This window comes from Ahaetulla prasina, chromosome 5, assembly GCF_028640845.1.
Source record: "Ahaetulla prasina isolate Xishuangbanna chromosome 5, ASM2864084v1, whole genome shotgun sequence".
In the NCBI taxonomy this organism is placed as follows: Eukaryota; Metazoa; Chordata; class Lepidosauria; order Squamata; family Colubridae; genus Ahaetulla; species Ahaetulla prasina.
The window spans coordinates 5,547,768-5,567,958 of record NC_080543.1 but is presented as its reverse complement, the minus strand read 5'-3'; the positions used below and the strand labels follow the sequence as shown (position 1 = coordinate 5,567,958).

General features: G+C 41.1%; 1 protein-coding gene across 3 annotated transcripts in view; it reads left to right on the top strand.

Moving 5' to 3' along the window:
* Positions 1-20,191, top strand: part of PAK1 (p21 (RAC1) activated kinase 1) — a 108,144-nt gene that overhangs the window by 43,392 nt on the left and 44,561 nt on the right. For all 3 annotated transcript variants that reach the window (XM_058186546.1, XM_058186545.1, XM_058186544.1), the window contains exons 2-3: positions 11,055-11,262; positions 18,959-19,059. In XM_058186546.1, coding sequence (XP_058042529.1) covers positions 11,073-11,262; positions 18,959-19,059 — 291 coding nt within the window. In that variant the 5' untranslated portion in view covers positions 11,055-11,072. The remainder of the gene's footprint in view (positions 1-11,054; positions 11,263-18,958; positions 19,060-20,191) is intronic.

Genomic DNA, 20,191 nt, shown 5'->3' with positions numbered 1-20,191 from the left:
CAGCGGTCCTCAACCTGTGGGTCGGGACCCTATTGGGGGTCGATTTGCCAGGGGTCGCCTAAAACCATCGGAAATATGGGAAGTATACTTGCGAGTTGAAGAATCGCGCTCCAATGTTGTACCTTGATGAACGTATCTTTTCTTCTATGTACACTGAGAGCATCTGCACCAAAGACAAATTCCTTGTGTGTCCAATCACACTTGGCCAATAAAAAAAAAATTCTAAAAAAAATTCAATGGTTGACTCCACAAGCCAGCTGCAGGCTCTTCAAATCGCTAGCCGAATTCGGCTTCAGGCGCGATGAATTAAAAAAGAGAGAAATCTTTGCTCTGATGTCTCCCTCTCAAGCCAGCTGCAATCACTCCCAATCGCTAGCCTAATCTGGCTTCAGGCGCGATAAACTTAATAGGGGAGGAGTCTCCGCTTTAATGCCTCCGTCCTCAAGGCAATCGCAAGCAGTTCAGATCGCTAGCCAATACGGCTTCAGGCGCGATCAATTCAAAATGAAAATAATTTTACGGTTGGGGTCGCCACATCATGGGGAATTGTATTAAAGGGGTCGCAGCACTATAAAGGTTGAGAACCACTGGTGTAGGGTCTCCTGCTTGGGTGGGGGGTTGGACTAGATGACCTCCAAGGCCCCTTCCAACTCTGTTAGTCTAATCTATTTACCACATTTATTTATTTATTGAAAATATTTATACAGCCGCTCAACTTCCACTCGTTTGCCTTTGCATCACTGGCTTAAACCACCAGAACCTGGTCGAGCTAACCAGGTTTAAAACTTGGTTTTGCTTGCAAACCCTCGTCCTTAACAGAACTGATGAAGCTAATTGCATGAACAAAAAAATAAAACAAAACGGAGCTTTTTAAAAAATTCCCTATAAAAAGTCGTTCTCCGCGTCTAATTTGGAGAGCTTTCGGCTTGGTTAAAATCCTGCTTTTCTGGATCTCGAGGGACCGAGATGCGATCCGCAGACTTTGAAAGCAAAACGAAAACGTTCAGGATTATTTCTCTGATCCAGTTTCCATAAGGGACGGTTTTATTTCTTAAATGGGCCTGTGTGGTTTCGCCCAACCTTCTTCCAATGCAGCGGTAATCTTAGCCGCCTTGGCTGAGGATTGCACATTTATTTATACGGTGACTTGATAGCTCTTAAAAATAGCCCTGAATAATATGCCGTGGTGTTATTGGGACGGCCAATTTCCTGATTGAAAGCCTCTCAATTCACCCAAATAAAATTTCTACTCGAAAGCAAGAAAAATGGTATTTTGAAAAGAGGAGGTCGCGAGCAATAAAAAAAAAAATCTGCATGTAGATATTTTTTTTAAAAAAGGATCTGCGGTGCCAGATTATTATTGTTACGATTTGCTCCAAAATATTGGTCGGAGTAGCTTCTGCGATATTTATTGCAGGAGCTGTCTTTGAGGTCAGCGGCTGACATTAAAGTGGAAGGCAATATTGCTCCATGGGGACTTCCTTGGAATTGAAAAGTCGGTCTATAAAGTTATTTCGATGGCCACCCCGAAGCAAAGATTTATCGGTCAGGTATTATTGGAAACATCCCTTAATTGCCAAAATAAAAATAAAATAAGGATACAAATCCAAGGTGGCAATTTAGAAATGGCCCGAGTCAGCTTAAAGCCAATGGAGAAAGCATTGCATGAGAAATTTAATTCCATTTCAATTCAATTCAGTTCAATTTACAGTGACCATGGAGCCCAAAATTGCCCGTTACTAAGCAAGACAGTTGTGAAGTGAGTTTGTGAAGTCATTTTAGGACATTTCTTGCCGCGGTTGTTAAGTAAATCGCTACGGTGGTTAAGTTAATAACAAACTTGTTACGTGAATATGGCTTCCCCGTTAACTTTGCTTGTCAGGAGGGGCACAAAAGGAGACCAGGAGATTCCCCGGGACACTGCGACCGGCATAAATATGAGTCAGTTGCCAAGCATCTGAATTTTGATCACGCGACCATGAAGATGCCACAACGGTCGCAAGTGTGAAAAACTTTAGTGAACGATCACTATATGAAATGTTGTAAATCGACCACTGCTTCTATCTGCAATCACAGTAATCATATTTTATAATTTATGATGAATGTATTTTATGAATATGATCATGGTTTATCGCTGGTTGCTCGTTATGTACACAGAGAACTTATGCAAGGAAGATAAATTCCTTGTGTGTCCAATCACACTTGGCCAAAAAAGAATTCTATTCTATTCTATTCTATTCCATTCCATTCCATTCCATTCCATTCCATTTTTTCTATTCTATTCTATTCTATTCTATTCTATTCTATTCTATTCTATTCTATTCTATTCTATTCCATTCCATTCTATTCTATTCTATTCTATCTGTTCTGTTCTAATTCTTCTATTCTATTCATTCTTCTATTCTAATTCTTCTATTCTATTCATTCTTCTATTCTATTAATTATTATTCTATATTTTATTCTATTCTATTTTACATTCTATATTCTGTTCTGTAATCTGTTCTATTCCCTATTCCTTATTCCCTATTCTGTTCTGTTCTATTCTATTCTACACTACTCTACTCTACTCCACTCCACTCCACTCCACTCCACTCCATTCCATTCCATTCTATTCTCTTAATTATTATTTTATTCTATTCTAATTATTCTATTCTATTAATTCTTTATTTATTTATTATTTATAAATAATTTATTATTTATAAATTATAAATTATTTATTTTATTTTATTTATTATTTATTAAATAAAATAAAATAAATATTCTATTAATTATTATTCTATTCTATTCTATATTCTATTCTATTTTACATTCTATATTCTGTTCTGTAATCTGTTCTATTCCCTATTCCTTATTCCCTATCATGTTCTATTCTATTCTATTCTATTCTATTCTATTCTATTCTATTCTATTCTATTCTATTCTATTCCATTCCATTCCATTCTATTTTCTATTCTATTCTCTATTCTATTCTAGTTTCTATTCTATTCTATTCTATTCTATTCTATTCTATTCTATTCTATTCTATTCTATTCCATTCCATTCCATTCCATTCCATTTTGTTACATTCCATTCCATTCTGAAATAATCTCCCACGGTTTTTTTAAAAAAGAAAGTTCGCTCAAATGTAATTAATTTTCCATCATAAATACAACGGATCAGGAAGTCCAGAATTATTATTTTTTTTAAAAAACAACAACAACTAACCAATTCCACAGTCTGAAAAACTGAATAGTGTTGTTCTATAGCAGAGTTCTTTCAGCGCTACCATGGTTGCTTAATTGGTTGTATTTTGCATCTGTGGTGACTTTGCAAACCCCTCACACGCCCCTAATTTTAATCCCCCCCCCCCGGAGATCAGGAGTTGCTGGTAGCGGCTGACACTCATCCGCGGTCACTTCTCCCTCTGGATTTTGGCTGCCATTGTCCAAAGGCACTCAAGCATACCTCTGTAGTGGGAGGGACTAGAAACTTGCTTTTCTGCTAAATTTTTAGAGGTGGAATGGAGGAAAATAAAGAGGTGGGGGGGGGAGCTTGAACTTATTTATTTATTTATTTATTTTTGCCGAGTCTCACATTCTTTGTGTGCCGTTTGGAGGAATTGGCACATGGGTCCTTCTGAGTTGGGAGTCACAGAGGGGCTGAGAAGAACTCCCCAAGAGGTAGTCCTCGATTTACAAGAGTTTGTTTGGTGACCGTTCAAAGTTACAACGTTTTGATCCATGGGGAGGCTGCCAACGGTCGTTAAGTATGAAAAGTGGCCATAATGGCCACTTTTCACACTTAATGACCGTTGGCAGCCTCCCCGTGGATCAAAATTCAGGCGTGTGGCAACCGACTCGTATTTATGACGGTCGCAGTGGTCTGGGGTCATGTGGTCCCGTTTTGAGACCTTCTGAGAAGCAAAGTCAATGGGGTTCACTGAACGGCCGTGTTAATTAACGTGAACAACCGCAGTGATTCACTGAATGACCGCGGCAAGAAAGGTCATAAAATGGGGATAAAATTCATCTCAGGAATGTCTCGCTTAGCAAATAGAAATTTTGGGGCGTACGTCGTGGCTGACCTATAGAGCAGCGGCTGACATCTTGCCTACCACCAAAGTATTTTGTTGTGACCTAGGCCCAAGTAGATAGTCCGTGAAAAACAACAACACTTTATTCGAACAGCTGAGAATTACTTCATTCCCAGCATAGTTTAACTAAATTAAAGCAAATTCCTCCCAACACAAATTCCTCAGCCCTATCGCAAACCTTGGTCTAATTAGGCAAACTGCCAAAGGCCTTTCTTGGCAAACGTTCAGAAGTCACAAAAATAAATGCAAGACGTAGACGAAGCAGAAGATGAAGCTACCAACGTTGTTTTCCGGCAAAGCCCAAACGCTGTTGCTGGTCTGTTTTAAGCTTTATGGGAGGGGCCAAACATCTCTTGGCCTTACTCCTGAGTTGTCCTCCTTGCTTGAGCTGCTCTTGCCTTCTGGCAGCTCTTCTCATGCATGCATTAGGAACAGGCTCCTCCTGTTCCTCTGCCTCACTACTGTCAGTTTCTGGAGGCTCTGGAGTCCACACCTCCCTCCCCGATGGCCCTGGCCCCACCTCTGCCTCATCGCTGTCTGACTCTGTTGCCAGCTCCGCAGGCTGCTTGCGGACCACAACATGTTTTTAACAAGACAGCCATTTGTCTGGAATGGTAGCCTGGACTACTGGTCCCGCCTGGACTACTGAAATGCTCTCTACATGGGGCTCCCCTTGAAGAGCACCAGGAGGCTCCAACTGGTCCAGAATGCGGCTGCGCAGGTAGTAGAGGGAGCAACTCGAGGCTCCCACGTAACACCTCTCCTGCGCAAGCTGCGCTGGCTACCGGTGGTCTTCCGGGTGCAATTCAAGGTGTTGGTTATCACCTTTAAAGTGCTCCATGGCATAGGACCGGGTTATTTACGGGACCGCCTGCTGCCACCGATAGCCTCCCACCAACCTGTGCCCTCCCACAGGGAGGGACTCCTCAGGGTGCCGTCAGCCAAACAATGCAGACTGGCGACCCCCAGGGGGAGGGCCTTCTCTGTGGGGGCTCCGGCTCTTTGGAATGAGCTTCCTCCGGGGTTGCGTCAACTCCCTGACCTCCGGACCTTTAAACGCGAACTTAAAACCTTTTTGTTCCATCGTGCAGGTCTAGCCTAACGCAAAATTTTAAATGTGGGGATTTTGATGTGGGTTTTATATAGTTTTAAATATTGTGGCCTAATTTTAGAATCAGTTTTTTTAAAATTGTTTTAATTTTTATTTATGTTGTTTTATCCTGGCTGTAAACCGCCCTGAGTCCTTTGGGAGAAGGGTGGTATAGAAATCAAATAAATAAATAATAAATAAATAAATGGTAGAGGGTCTCCTGCTTGAGCAGGGGGTTAGATTAGATGACCGCCAAAGTCTCTTCCAAGTCTTGGTATTCCGTATTCTTTGTTCCTTAAGGTTTCTTGACTCCTTCCTTAACAAGCATCCTGGTTTTGTTTTCCTCCCTTGAAATTTAGACCGACTTAATCCTACAAAGGTCTGCTTGCCGAGGCTCCCATGAATTATAAATGCTCGCCTTTTACGAGGTCTTCTGAGAGAAAATGCAGATAATTGGAAGGCAGGAGGCTTGGCCTCAGTGCTGGCTCAGGCATTTTCTTCCCTACCTCCTCCGGTTTCATCAAAGCCCATCTGCTTTTATGAGGTTTTCTTCCATCTCCCCACCCCCCCTAAGGAAAAAGGGAATTTGGGTAAATTTTTTTTTACAGGTGGAAGGTGGAGCGTTTTTGCCTTTTTTTTGTTCCTTTTAGTGTCTTTTGTGTGAGGTGGAAAAAATTACTGCATTTTAGCGGCAGGCCAGAAGTTGCATTCAGCCGGTTCGGACCGGTTTGGGCGAACCGGTAGTGGTGACCTGCAGGTGGGGGTGCCCAGGCGCAATCCCGTCCTCTATCGCTGCGTTTTTTGACGCCACACGTATGTGTGGATGGTGCGCGTGAGTGAATTGCCGTGTTGTTTGACGTCGCACGGATGTGTGGATGGCCTGCGCGAGCGAATTGCCATGTTTTGTGATGCCACACGCATATGTGGATGGCACGCACGCTCACAAGGGATAAAATTAAATTTGGGGTGGTGGTGGTCTGGATGAGGACACCTTTTTAAATGAACCCAGAAAACAGCAATGACTAAAATAAGGAGGGAGGGAAAGGAAAGGAAAGGAAAGGAAAGGAAGGGAAAGGAAAGGAAAGGAAGGAAGGAAGGAAGGAAGGGAAGGAAGGAAGGAAGGAAGGAAGGAAGGAAGGAAGGAAGGAAAGGAAAGGAAAGGAAAGGAAGAGGGAGGGAAAGGAAAGGAAAGAGGAAGGAAGGAAGGGAAAAGAAAAGAAAAGAAAAGAAAGGAGGAAGGAAAGGAAACAAAGAGGGAAGGAAAGGAAAGGAAAGAGGAAAGGAAGGAAGGAAGGAAGGGAAAGAAGAGAAGGGAAAAGGAAAAGAAAAGAAAGGAGGAAGGAAGGAAGGAAGAAAAGGAAAGGAAGAGGGAGGGAAAGGAAAGGCAAGGAAAAGAAAGGAAAGGAAAGGCACACCTTTTTAAATAAACCCAGAAAACAGAGCAATGACTAAAATGAAGGAGGAAGGAAAGGAAAAAAAGGGAAAGGAAAAAGGAAAGGAAAGAAGAAAGGAAGGAAGGAAAGAAAGGAAAGAGAGTGAGAGTAAATGAAAGGCAGGAAGGAAGGAGGGAAGGGAAGGGAGACAAGAAACAGAACCTGCTTGCGATCCCAGAAAGATAAATATTCCAGTTAAGGAAATTGGCATGCTTAAGCGCATTGCCTTAATTTAAAATTTTGCCTTGAGAACGCATGACTGCCATACCAGCCCAGAAACAGCAGACCCTCTCTTAGGGAGCCGCGAAACGCTCATCCATCTTTCCGACCTTGACAGTACAAGAGAAAAAGAGAGAAACTGAGGCAGGGAAGCCCTGGCCAGGTTAGGCAGCTGACTGAACGAGGGCAGCCAGATATGAAACGGGGTTCCGGAGTTGTTATCGGTTGGATCTTCACTCAGAGACGCTAAAGTCAAGGCAGGTAAACCGAGGCACGATGTTTATCAGAAATTCTGTGGTTTGGCCAGCCGTGCAAAACGTTGGCACGGGTGCAAGGATGGTGTTGTGCCAAACCCACCATTAATATTTGCATTCGGGGCTGATGCAGGGAGGCCCTAAGCCAGGATTACCCAACCTTAGCCACTTTCAGAGCTGGAAGGGACCTTGGAGGTCTTCTAGTCAACTCTCCTGCTCGATCAGGAAACCCTATACTGCTGTTGTATCTGTGCCCCCCGAGACGGGGCCCTTGCCAGAAAGTGACTCGGAAAGTGAGGGGGAAGGGCCATCAGGACTTATCTCTGGAGCACCGGCTTCCCTGGCTCAGCTCCAGGAGTCAGAGGCAGGCCAGGTGGAGGAGATAACGAGGCCTCCGTCCCCTGACTCTTCCCCCCCCAGGCCACGCCTCCAGATCCGGCTGATGGCAATCAGGCCTGGCTGGACCCTAGGTTTCATAGGCAGGAGAGGTTGGAACAACAGAAGCAGGGATGGGGCAGGCCTAGGAAGTGCTGAGTCATGGAGCCACACCCCACAGGATATAAAAGCAGCAAGGGCTGCTATACCACTTCGTGGCAAGCAAATCAACTGCTTAGAGGGAGAATTAGAGCTGAAGTCCTGTTTGTTCCTGGTTTCCTGGCTGACTAATCGGCATCAAGAGAGATAACGGAGACACTTGGCAGATGCTCACTAGTTTGCTGCCAGAGCTGATAGTTGCCGGCTAATTAAGTCATCGTGTCTCCTGAACTGCGGAGGGGGACAAACCAGCCGCTTCCAACAAATGATTGTTCAGTTTATTCTTAAAAACTGCCAGTGTTGGTGCACCAACACAACTTCTGGAGGCAAGTCGTTCCACTGATTAATTGTTCTTTCGTTGTGTGTCAACCTGCCTGTATTTATGGCCATTTGGCTACTTGTGATCACGTGCCTTTAATTTGGGATTTTTTTGGTCACAAAATGCGATTTATTTTCTACAAAAAACAGCCAGTGCAAACAATGGATTCACTTAATTCACTTAACTTGGGGTGGAGACTGAATGGAGCTGAGCATTTACTGGCCTGATGCCCTTCCTGTCACCTCTCTGGAGTTCACAGCAGATACAGATAGTCCGCGAGTTACAATAGTTCATTTAGTGACCATTCAAAATTACAACATCGCGGCAAAAAAGTCACTTATGACTGTTTTTCACAGTCATATGACCATTGCAGCATCCCCATGGTCACATGATTTGGACTCTTGACTTACTGACTCATATTTATGACGGTTGCAGTGTCCCCGGGTCACTTGATCCCCTTTTTCGACTTCTTCTGACAAGCAAAGTGAATGGGGAAACTAGATTCCCTTAACAACCGGGTTACTAATGTAACAATGGCAGTGATTCCCTTAACAAAGGTGGCAAGAAAAGTTGTAAAATGGGGCAAAACTCATTTAACAACCTAAATTCTGGGCCCCAATGGTGGTCGTAAGTCAAGGACTGCCTGCATTTTCTCTTTGCCCCCTGAGAGAGAAACGCCTGCCGCTACCTAGGATCAAACTCTCAACCTCTCGAGCGGGAAGCGAGCATCTTCACCACTTGGCCACCACATCGTTCAGACACTGGATTTCCACATTAATGGTGCAAAAAAAGAAATTGTGAAATTGGGCCCGATCACATGATGACCCACTTCATGACCAGCTCAACATAGGACTGTAATCCTGGGCCTCAATTATAGTCTTAGATCAAGGACTACCTATCATTGTTTAAGGGAGAGATGTCCAAACCTGGCCACTTTAAAACTTGTGGACTTTCAACTTCCAGCAATGCCGGCTGAGGAATTCTGGGAGTTGAAGTCCACAAGTCTTCAAATGTGCCAAGTTGGGAGAGGCCTAGTTGAAGTCGTCAGGACAGGAAACAGGAGAACATGAGTTCGAGTCCTGCTAGGTGACATTGATCTAGCAGATGACCTCACTTTGTGAAGGACCTAGGTACTTATCTCTGACGATCTATGCTCCAAAGTTCACTGTAACAGCGTTCCTAAAAAAGCACTAAGAGTTGTAAACTTAATTCTTCGAAGCTTTTTTTCTGGAAACATTCTATTGCTAACTAGAGGTTAGGAAACTTACGCTATGTTGTGACCTAGGCTCACTTAGGCATAAAAGACACACGCAGTCTTAAAACATCCCTATTTTACTATAACAGCTGGGAATTACTTCATTCCCAGCTTAGTCCAAATTAATTCCAAAACAAAGTCCTTCAAAAAAGGTCCTTTGGCCTTATCACAAATCTTTGTCTCCTTTGGCACCCTGCCAAAGGCTTTTCTTGGCAGAGTCCCACGAAGTTCAGAAACAAGAGACGCCGACAAGAAATCAATGTAGCAATGTTGCTTTCCTACAAAGAGCCCAAGAGCCGTTGCTGCTCTTTTAAGCCTTATGGGAGTGGCCAAACCAATAATAAACCAGTTCAGATTTTACCACTGGATCAATGATAAATAACATACATGCTAATAACTATAACTGTGCTATGTTAACAGTAATTGCAACAATACAACAAAAAACAAACAAACCCCAAAATAGAATAGAATAGAATAGAATAGAATAGAATAGAATAGAATAGAATAGAATAGAATAGAATTTTTTATTGGCCAAGTGTGATTGGACACACAAGGAATTGTCTTGGTGCAGATGCTCTCAGGGTACATAAAAGAAAAGATATGTTCATCAAGGTACAACACTTAGAACACTTAGTGATGGTCATAGGGTACAAATTTAACACTTAATGATACAACACAATGATAATCATCGGGTACAAATAAGCAATCAGGAAACAATATCAATATAAATCATAAGGATTACCAGCAGCAAAGTTACAGTCATGCAGTCATAAGTGGGAGGAGATGGGTGATGGGAACTATGAGAAGATTAATAGTAGTGCAGATTTAGTCAATAGTTTGACAGTGTTGAGGGAATTATTTGTTTAGCAGAGTGATGGCCTTCGGGAAGAAACTGTTCTCGTGTCTAGTTGTTCTGATGTGCAGTGCTCTATAGCGTCGTTTTGAGGGTAGGAGTTGAAACAGTTTATATCCAGGATGCGAGGGGTCTGTAAATATTTTCACGGCCCTCTTCTTGATTCCTGCAGTATACAGGTCCTCCATGGAAGGCAGGTTGGTAGCAATTATTTTTTCTGCAGAGAAAATAAAAGAAAACTTCAACTAAGTTTCTACTGATATTAGCTTATTTACCAATTTCTCCATATTATGATCCATGGTTTTATACATCTTTCTTCTACTAACAATTCATAAACACCCCTCTCAATTCTGCCTCTTGTCTCTATTCATTTGTAAAATTTATTCCATGTCCTGTAACATTTCAAGTCTTCTTTATCTTTAATTTTTAAAGTTAATCTCTAAAGCTAATTTCTGCTCAATCCCAAATTTTCCTAATTACTTCATACTTAAGTGGTCCATAGAGCATGCTAGCGCGCCTAATCGCCCCTGTCATTGTATTTTTATTCTCTTATTCTCGTTTTTGTTTGACTAATTCCAATAAATAAAATAAATAAAATAAAAACTGCCTGGAGGGGGGGACTTGCTCCATTTTACGACTTTCCTTGCCACAGTGGTTAAGCGAACCCCTGTTGTTCTTATAATGTAACGCCGTTGTTAAGTGATCACGGTCACGTGATCCCCGTTTTGTGACCTTCTGACAAACGAAAGTCAGCAGGTTAGCCAGACTAACCTGCTGACTTTCGTTTGTCAGAAGGTCACAAAACGGGGATCACGTGACCGTCGTAAGTATGAGTCAGTTGTCGAGCGCCCGAAGTTAAAATGAAAACTACCTGTTCGGTCACATTTAAATATTTTAAAACCCCGTGGGGGGTGTGAGACAGGCCCACAATTCATCCCTCATTTTGTCCGATTTCTCCGCCAGTCGGAAACGCGGCGTTTGCCTGACTCGGTCCTCGTTTTATGCCCTTTCTTCCTCGGTCCTAGCTCTAGCCGCTGCTGAAGATGTCCAACAGCGGCCCCAATCCTGAAGACAAGCCGCCAGCACCTCCCATGCGCAATACAAGCACCATGATCTGCTCCAGCGGCAAAGACGCCGGGACCCTCAACCACGGTTCGAAACCCCTGCCTCCTAACCCCGAAGAAAAGAAGAGGCGAGATCGTTTCTATCGCTCCATCCTGCCGGGAGACAAAGGTATCGTAGATTCTTTCATTCTTCTTTTTCTTCTTCTTTTCTTTTTTTTACAAAAGACTCATTTCTGTTTTTGTTTTTGAGTTAATCAGGGTTTCTCAGTCTCTGCCCCTTTAAGACCTGTGGACTTCAACTCCCAGAGTTCCCCAGCCAGCCATGCTGGCTGGGGACTTCTGGGAGTTGAAGCCCTCAGGTCTTAAAGGGGCAGAGATGGAGAAACACTGGGTTAGACTTTGTACGGATGAGCTTTGATAGAGGTGCTAAATCAGGGGTCTCCAACCTTGGTCCCCTTAAGGCTTGTGGACTTCAACTCCCAGAGTTCCTCAGCCAGCTTTGCTGGCTGAGGGACTCTGGGAGTTGAAGTCCACAAGCCTTAAAGGGACCAAGGTTGGAGACCCCTGTGCTAAACGATGGTACCACTTGAAGGCTGAGACAAAAAAAATCATTATTTGATGGTAGAGTCCACTGGGAGCGTCCCAATTTCAAAATTCCAATCAATCACATCTTGATATAGGTTATTATTTCATTATTATCTTATTCAGGGGTTGGTACCTTTAAGGCAGCAGTGAAATCCAATTTTTTTTTACTACCGGTTCTGTAGGCATGGCTTGGTGGGCGTGACAGGGGAAGGATACTGCAAAATCTCCATTCCCTCCCTACTCCTAGGGGAAGGATATTGCAAAATCTCCATTCCCACCCCACTCTGGGGCCAGCCAGAGGTGGTATTTGCCGGTTCTCCGAACTGCTCAAAATTTCCCCTACCGGTTCTCCAGAACCTGTCAGAACCTCCTGGATTTCACCCCTGCCTTAAGCCCTCTCTCCACCTATTAATTAATTTGAACAATACTTGCTTCTTTTAAATGTCGCATATTGTTTTTATACTTTTAATATTTTATTGTACACCATCCAGAGTCCCTATGCGAGGGAGATGGAGACTTCTTAAATATGTCAGAGAATTAAATAAATATTATTGTCATAGACCAACACGGGAAAGGGTAGAATGCAAACAGTTAGTAATTTTAAAAGTTAAAAGACATACACAAGGTTAAAAATCATAGATACTTACAATAAGATGATTGATAGATAGATAGATAGATAGGTACGTACATACATACAGAAGGCAGGAAAGAAGTGAGATATAGCTAGCTAGCTAGCTAGCTAGCTAGCTAGATAGATAGATAGATAGATAGATAGATAGATACAGAAGGCAGGAAAGAAGTAAGAGAGAGAGAGAGAGAGAAGGCAGGAAAGAAGTAAGAGATAGATAGATAGATAGATAGATAGATAGATAGATAGATAGATAGATAGATAGATAGATAGATAGATAGATAGATACAGAAGGCAGGAAAGAAGTAAGAGAGAGAGAGAGAGAGAGATAGATAGATAGATAGATAGATAGATAGATAGATAGATAGATAGATAGATAGATAGATAGATGATAGATAGATAGATACAGCAGGCAGGAAAGAAGTAAGATAGATAGATAGATAGATAGATAGATAGATAGATAGATAGATAGATAGATAGATAGATAGATACAGAAGGCAGGAAAGAAGTAAGAGAGAGAGATAGAGAGATAGATAGATAGATGATAGAGATATAGAAATAAATGAATGATAGATAGATAGATAGATAGATGATAGATAGATAGATAGATAGATAGATAGATAGATAGATAGATAGATAGATATAGAAATAAATGATACACAGACAGAGATAAATGATAGAGATAGGTAGGTAGATAAATAGAGAGACAGAAAGACAGACCCATAGACAAATCTAAAAAATCCATAAAAACCGTGCACGGACACGCAGCGTGCTTTTGGCCCGCACCGTGCATGCGCAGGCAGCGAACCTGTGGCAATCGGCAGAGGATTTCATCACTGATATATACATGAATAGAATAGAATAGAATAGAATTTTTTATTGGCCAAGTGTGATTGGACACACAAGGAATTTGTCTTGGTGCATATGCTCTCAGTGTACATAAAAGAAAAGATACGTTCATCAAGGTACAACATTTACAACACAATTGATGATCAATATATCAATATAAATCATAAGGATTGCCAGCAACAAGTTATAGTCATACAGTCATAAGTGGAAAGAGATTGGTGATGGGAACTATGAAACGATTAATAGTAGTGCAGATTCAGTAAATAGTCTGACAGTGTTGAGGGAATTATTTGTTTAGCAGAGTGATGGCCTTCGGGGAAAAACTGTTCTTGTGTCTAGTTGTTCTGGTGTGCAGTGCTCTATAGCGTCGTTTTGAGGGTAGGAGTTGAAACAGTTTATGTCCAGGATGCGAGGGATCTGCAAATATTTTCACGGCCCTCTTCTTGATTCGTGCAGTATACAGGTCCTCAATGGAAGGCAGGTTGGTAGCAATTATTTTTTCTGCAGTTCTAATTATCCTCTGAAATCTGTGTTTTTCTTGTTGGGTTGCAGAACTGAACCAGACAGTTATAGAGGTGCAAATGACAGACTCAATAATTCCTCTGTAGAATTGGATCAGCAGCTCCTTGGGCAGTTTGAGCTTACTGAGTTGGCGCAGAAAGAACATTCTTTGTTGTCCTTTTTAATGATGTTTTGATGTTAGCTGTCCATTTGAGATCTTGCGATATGATAGAACCCAGAAATTTGAAGGTTTCTACTGTTGATACTGTGTTGTCAAGTATTGTGAGAGGTGGAAGTATGGAAGGGTTTTTCCTAAAGTCTACCACCATTTCTACGGTTTTGAGTGTGTTCAGTTCCAGATTGTTTTGGTTGCACCACAAGGCCAGTCGTTCGACCTCTCGTCTATATGCGGATTCGTCCTTGTCTCGAATGAGACCAATCACTGTTTTGTCATCTGCGAACTTCAGTAGCTTAACAAATGGATCATTGGAGATGCAGTCATTGGTATACAGAGAGAAGAGAAGTGGGGAGAGCACACAGCCTTGGGGGGCCCCTGTGCTAATTGTACAGGTATTTGATGTGATCTTGCTTAGCTTCACCTGCTGCTTCCTGTTTGTTAGGAAGCTTGTGATCCACTTACAAGTCTGTTCCGGTACCTGTAGCTGGTTTAGCTTAGTTAGAAGAATGTCTGGAATGATGGTATTGAATGCTGAACTAAAGTCTACAAAAAGGATCCTTGCATAGGTCTTTGGAGACTCAAGATGTTGTAGGATGTAGTGCAGAGCCATATTAACAGCATCATCTGTTGATCTATTTGCTCGGTATGCAAATTGCAAGGGGTCTAAGAGCGGATTCGTGATGGTTTTCAGGTAGGAAAGCACTAGCCTTTCAAAGGTTTTCATGACTACAGATGTTAGAGCAACTGGTCTGTAGTCATTCAGTTCCTTGATGGTGGGCTTCTTCGGCACTGGGATGATGGTAGAGCGTTTGAAGCAAGAAGGAACATAGCACATCTCTAGTGATTTATTGAAAATATGGGTGAAGATGGGGGGCAATTGGTCAGCACAGACTTTTAAGCAAGAAGGAGTTATCTTGTCTGGGCCTGGAGCTTTTCCTGGCTTTTGTCTGTGAAATAGGTCCTGCACTTCCTTTTCTGTGATCACTAGGGGTTGTGAACCCAATGAAATGGGGTCAGTTGTAGGAGGCTTGGCTGTTGTTGGTGTGTCTGAGATGGGGGTTGTGGAGATAGGTGGCTGTAGTTTCCTTTCAAACCTGCAGTAAAACTCATTCAGGTCATCTGCCAGTTGTTGATTACCTTCAGCCTGGGAAGGAGGTTTGCCATAGCCGGTGATATTTTTAAGAGTTTTCCACATGTTTGCTGGTTCATTTGCTGAAAATTGATTCTTTAGCTTTTCAGAGTAGCTTCTTTTTGCTGCTCTTATCTCCCTTGTTAGTGCATTTCTGGCCTGATTGTACAGCATTTTATCACCTTTTCTGTAGGCTTCCTCTTTGGAATGTCGTAGCTGCTTAAGTTTAGGTGTAAACCAAGGTTTGTTATTACTGTGTATTCGCAAGTTTCTTGTAGGTACACATAGGTCTTCACAGAAGCTGACATATGATGTTACAGTATCTGTGAGTTCATCCAGGTCTGCAGAGGTATCTTTAAAAATATTCCAATCAGTGCAGTCAAAACATGCCTGTAGCTTTAATTCTGATTCCTCCGTCCAGGTTTTCACTGATTTAATTATTGGTTTTATGGCTTTAAGTCTTTGCCTGTAAGCAGGTACAAGGTGAATCATGCAATGATCAGAGTGTCCTACAGCTGCACGTGGTAAAGACCGATAGGCATCTTTTAGTGTTGTGTAGCAGTGGTCTAGAGTATTCTTGCCTCGTGTTACTGAGTTAATAACCACCGTGATTCACTTAACAACGCTGGCAAGAAAGGTCGTAAAATGAGCCAAAACTTACTCAACGAATGTTTTCAGTTAGGAGCAGAAATTTTGGGCTAATGTTGTGGTCATAAGTTGAGGTCTGGCTTTACTTCCAGTAAGCCCATCCATGGAGAAGCTGACTCTCAATTTTTTAAGCAAAATACTCTGTAAAATGGATAATCCGTGGATTACCCACGGATAAGCCAATTGTAAAAAATTAAGCCATATGGAAATTTCTTAGGGTCCGCTTATCTGCGGATGGGCTTATCCATGAATATATACGGTAATATCTGTTAGTTCAGCAGACCATGAAATCATTAATTCTTTTAAACTCATGAATCTTCCTGCAAAACAGGTTGTTTTGGACGGCATGAAGGGTTGAGAGTCATTAATATTCTAATATGTCGAAGCCCAGCTCTTGTTCCTAGTAACCCCGTTGCTTGCTTTTTCACTTTGATAAGCCTTCTTAAACCAGGAATTTAAATGTCTGCTTATTTAAGAGATTTGCAAGCCAATTAATTGAATTCTTAATCCTCACTGCTGCGCAGGTTTTTAAACTGCTTATTATAAAAGGGCAGGAAATAGCTTCTAAGAGAAGATTTTCCTTAAATTGGTGACCTGTTGATGTGTAGGGATTACGATGGCAGAAGTACCTGCAAGCACGGCTGGATTTAAGTCTGCAAAACTTTATCCGTGTTTTTCTCGATCTTGATAGCTTTAAGGGTCCCAGGATTCCCCAGCCAGCATGACGAGAGGTGGCAAAACTGGGCAGGCAAACTGATTTAATAACTGCCTTGCTTAACAACAGAAATTTGGGTTGTAAGTCAAGGGCTGTCTGTAGTTTTAGAGCCACATATCAAGCTCTTGCTGATATGTGGGAATCCAGTAGGAATCAACCCAAGAACTCTTAGTAGATCCTGGGATTTTCTGCCACTCCCCGGATCAACCAATGGGAGATGAAGGTGGGACTTTGAGTGGATAAAAGCAAATTTTGTGTTTCCTTCGTGGAACTTGCACAGAGGAAACCCAACAGAAGATGGGAGCTCAGTTAGAAAGCTCTGGTAAGTTCCTGCTGTAGGGTTTCCTGCCTAAGCAGAGGGTTGGACTAGAAGACCTCCAAGGTCCCTTCCAACTCTGTTATTCTATTCTAATCTATTCTATAAAAAAGAGTTTATAAAAAGAAGGGGCTTGCTTAGATTCTCACAACATGCTGAGTTGAATTAGCTAAAGACCTAATAATATCTACAGAAGCCCAGCATGCTAAATTAAGTTAGTTTGTTCCTGCCTTAGCATTTTGCACTGATCTGGTCTGTGGTTAGTTTCTGATTCAGAATCTTTTCTGGGTTGTTTGAATCCAGAAAACAGGTTAATTACATTTGCAGCTTAAGCCAAAATGCTGGTGGCTTTGTGGCTGGGGGTGTGTTGTGTAAACCCAGCTTAATGTGGACTGTAAACCATAATGTATGGCTTTTTTTAAAAAAAATGTTTTTCATTAATAATTCAAATTTAAAAACAATGGACATGGTTTGGCATCTCTGGTTTCTAACATTTCCGTCTAATTCAAATTAATACGTAGGACATTCCTCAATCTATATACAAATCTACATATATCTTACTTCATTACATGTCAAGTATACAATGTAATTCCTCCTAAAAAAAACTATATCTATATCCAATAAACCTATATCTTACTCACAGGTTTAATATACATTGACATATACATTTCTGGACATTCATTACCTCTTCTTCATGGCATTCTTCCTCTTGTCTAACCATTCATAAAATTAAAGGAGACTATGATGATCTGGAGTAAATGGTTTGGGAACCGTATTGATTTGGATAATTGGCAGAATTTGTGGGGAAAAAATATCAAAATTACGTTGGCGGCCTCATACAAAGAAAAAATGTATAAAATGTTTTACAGGTGGCACTTCCCACCCACAAGACTGGCAAGAATCAGCAAAAAATATTCTCCAATATGTTGGAAATGTGAGGTGGTCCCAGGGTCCTGTTATCATATGTGGTGGGCGTGCTTAAAAAGCAAAAAGCTCTTGGCATCAAATTAAGAGCTGGCTAGAAGAGATTTTAACGGCTAAAATAGAAGTCAAGCCAGAATTTTTCTTGTTGGGAACGATAGGACGGTAAATATAGTAAAAATGTAACCTATTTAATATTACATGTATTAACAGCTATTTAATATTACATGTATTAACAGCTGCTTTGTTTGTTCGCGCAGGACTGGCATAGGGATTTTAATAGGATTTTAATTCGTTTTAATGTTTTAACATTTTAAAATTTGGGGTTTTATTCTAAATGTTTTAATTTGGCCATTTGTATAATAAGTTTTTTAAATTATGGTTTTATGTGTATACTGTTGTTGTTTCTTATCATGGCTGTAAACCGCCCTGAGTCCTTTGGGAGAAAGGCGGTATAAAAATTTAATAAATAAATAAATAAATAAATAAATAAATAAATAAATAATAGCATTTGCTCAAAAATGGAAGAGTAAAGAAACACCTTCAGAAGAGGAAGTGTTATGTAAAATCCTCAATTGTGCAGAAATGGACAGACTCGCCTTAGAACTCAAAAACACCATTTATGGCTTAATGTGTTCTACGTTCTCAATGGGTGTTTGTTTGGCAATCTATAGCTAAGGAAATCATGGCTTGGTATTTAATGTGAAACTGACCGTAATGTGGCTGGTTTGGTCGTGGTTTATTGAGTGGACAGGTGGTCCTCGACTTACGACCACAATTGAGCCCAGAATTTATGTTGCTAAGTGAGAAATTTGTTCAGTGAGTTTTGTCCCCTTTTTCGACCTTTTCGACCTTTTCGAATCACTGCAGTTGTTAAATTAGTAACACGGTTGTTAAGTGAATCTGGATTCCCCATTTTCTTCGCTCGTCGGAAAGTTGCAGAAGGGGATCACATGACCGCAGGATACGGCAACCGTCTTAAATATGAGTCAGTTGTCAAGCATCTGAATGTAAATCATGTGACCGTAGGGATAATGCAACCGTCATAAGTGTGAAAAATGGTCCTAAATCACTTTTTTCAGCGCCGTTGTAACTTCGAACGGTGACTAAATGAACGGTTATAAGTCGAGGACTACCTGCAGCAATAGTTACTAAGAGGGGCATCCAATTTTACGAGCAGTTGTTAAGTGAATGTAGCAGTCATTAAACGAATCCTTTGTTTGCAGTTGGGTGGTTTTTTTTTTTTTTGCCTGAAACCCAGAAGTAAACTCCGGTTTCTGGCAAAAATGTAAATTGCTGACCATCAGGTGGCAAAGAAATAACAATAATTATAAAAATAACAATTCTCCCGATTAATTTTATCTGGCTTAATTTGGTTTCCCTTTTTCACGACAGCCAACAAGAAGAAGGAGAAAGAACGGCCGGAAATCTCCCTCCCGTCAGACTTCGAACACACGATCCACGTTGGATTTGACGCCGTGACAGGCGAATTTACAGTAAGAACGGCAGGCTTGGCTTCTAGTGTAGGCTGTGATGTTATCGGCTGTGGAATAACCTTGTGTGGGTGTCGGCAACCTGTGGCTCCAGAGCCGCATGCGGCTCTTAGGGCTCTCTGCTGTAGCGCCCTGTTGGGTGAGCCCACCACTGGCTGGCCCCGCCCCTCGCCCTCCTCTCCCAGTCACGCCTGCCCTGAGAAGGGCCAAAGAATGGCCTGTGTCTTTTATATATATATACTTTATTGAACTTTTTTACATTAAAAGCATAGGAAAAAAGGAAAAAGAAAAAATTATATCACTTAACAGCTATTTCTGGTGTTTTTCTTCTAACAATAATCCGTGCAATAATGACAAACATTAAATTGTACATATTTATGTTCTTATTTTATCCATTGATTATACTTAGTAACTAAATATCTTAATAACTAATAATAATAATAATAATAATAATAATAACTAAATATCCCTATCTAAATATAATAAATATAAACATATTTATTCATTAAAGCGGGACTGGCATAATTAGTGATGTATTTTAATTGGGTTTTTTAATATTTTTAACTTTTAACTTAAATTTTAATAATCAGCCTTTAAAATTTGCTCTTTTTAAATGTTGTTTTAAATTGTATACATCTTTGTTTTTATTCTGGCTGTACACCACCCTGAGTCCTTTGGGAGAAGGGCGGTATAAAAATTTAATAAATAAATAAATAAATAAATCTCTCCTTTCCATCCATCCATACCACCGTTCCCATATGCCATAAAATACTGATGTCTCTTTATCCTTCAAACTCAGAGTTAGTTTGTCCATTTCTGCGCAATTCATGATCTTTTGTATAATAAGTCTCTCTGTGGGCACACATGGCTGTTTCCAACATTGAGCGAAGGCCATCCTAGCAGCAGTTAATATATGTAGTATTAAATATTTTATACTCTTCACGTATTTTTTTTTTTTTTAAATCTCCAATAAAAAGAGTTCGGGTTCTAGATCCAGTTGTTCATTCGTGATTTCATGTAGCCACTTTTTAATTTTTTAACCAATATTTACGGGATTCAGGGCAGGGCCACCACATATGATAATATGTTCCGTCTTTATTTTTGAGTGGCCTGGGTCTTTTGAGGGCGGCCTGTA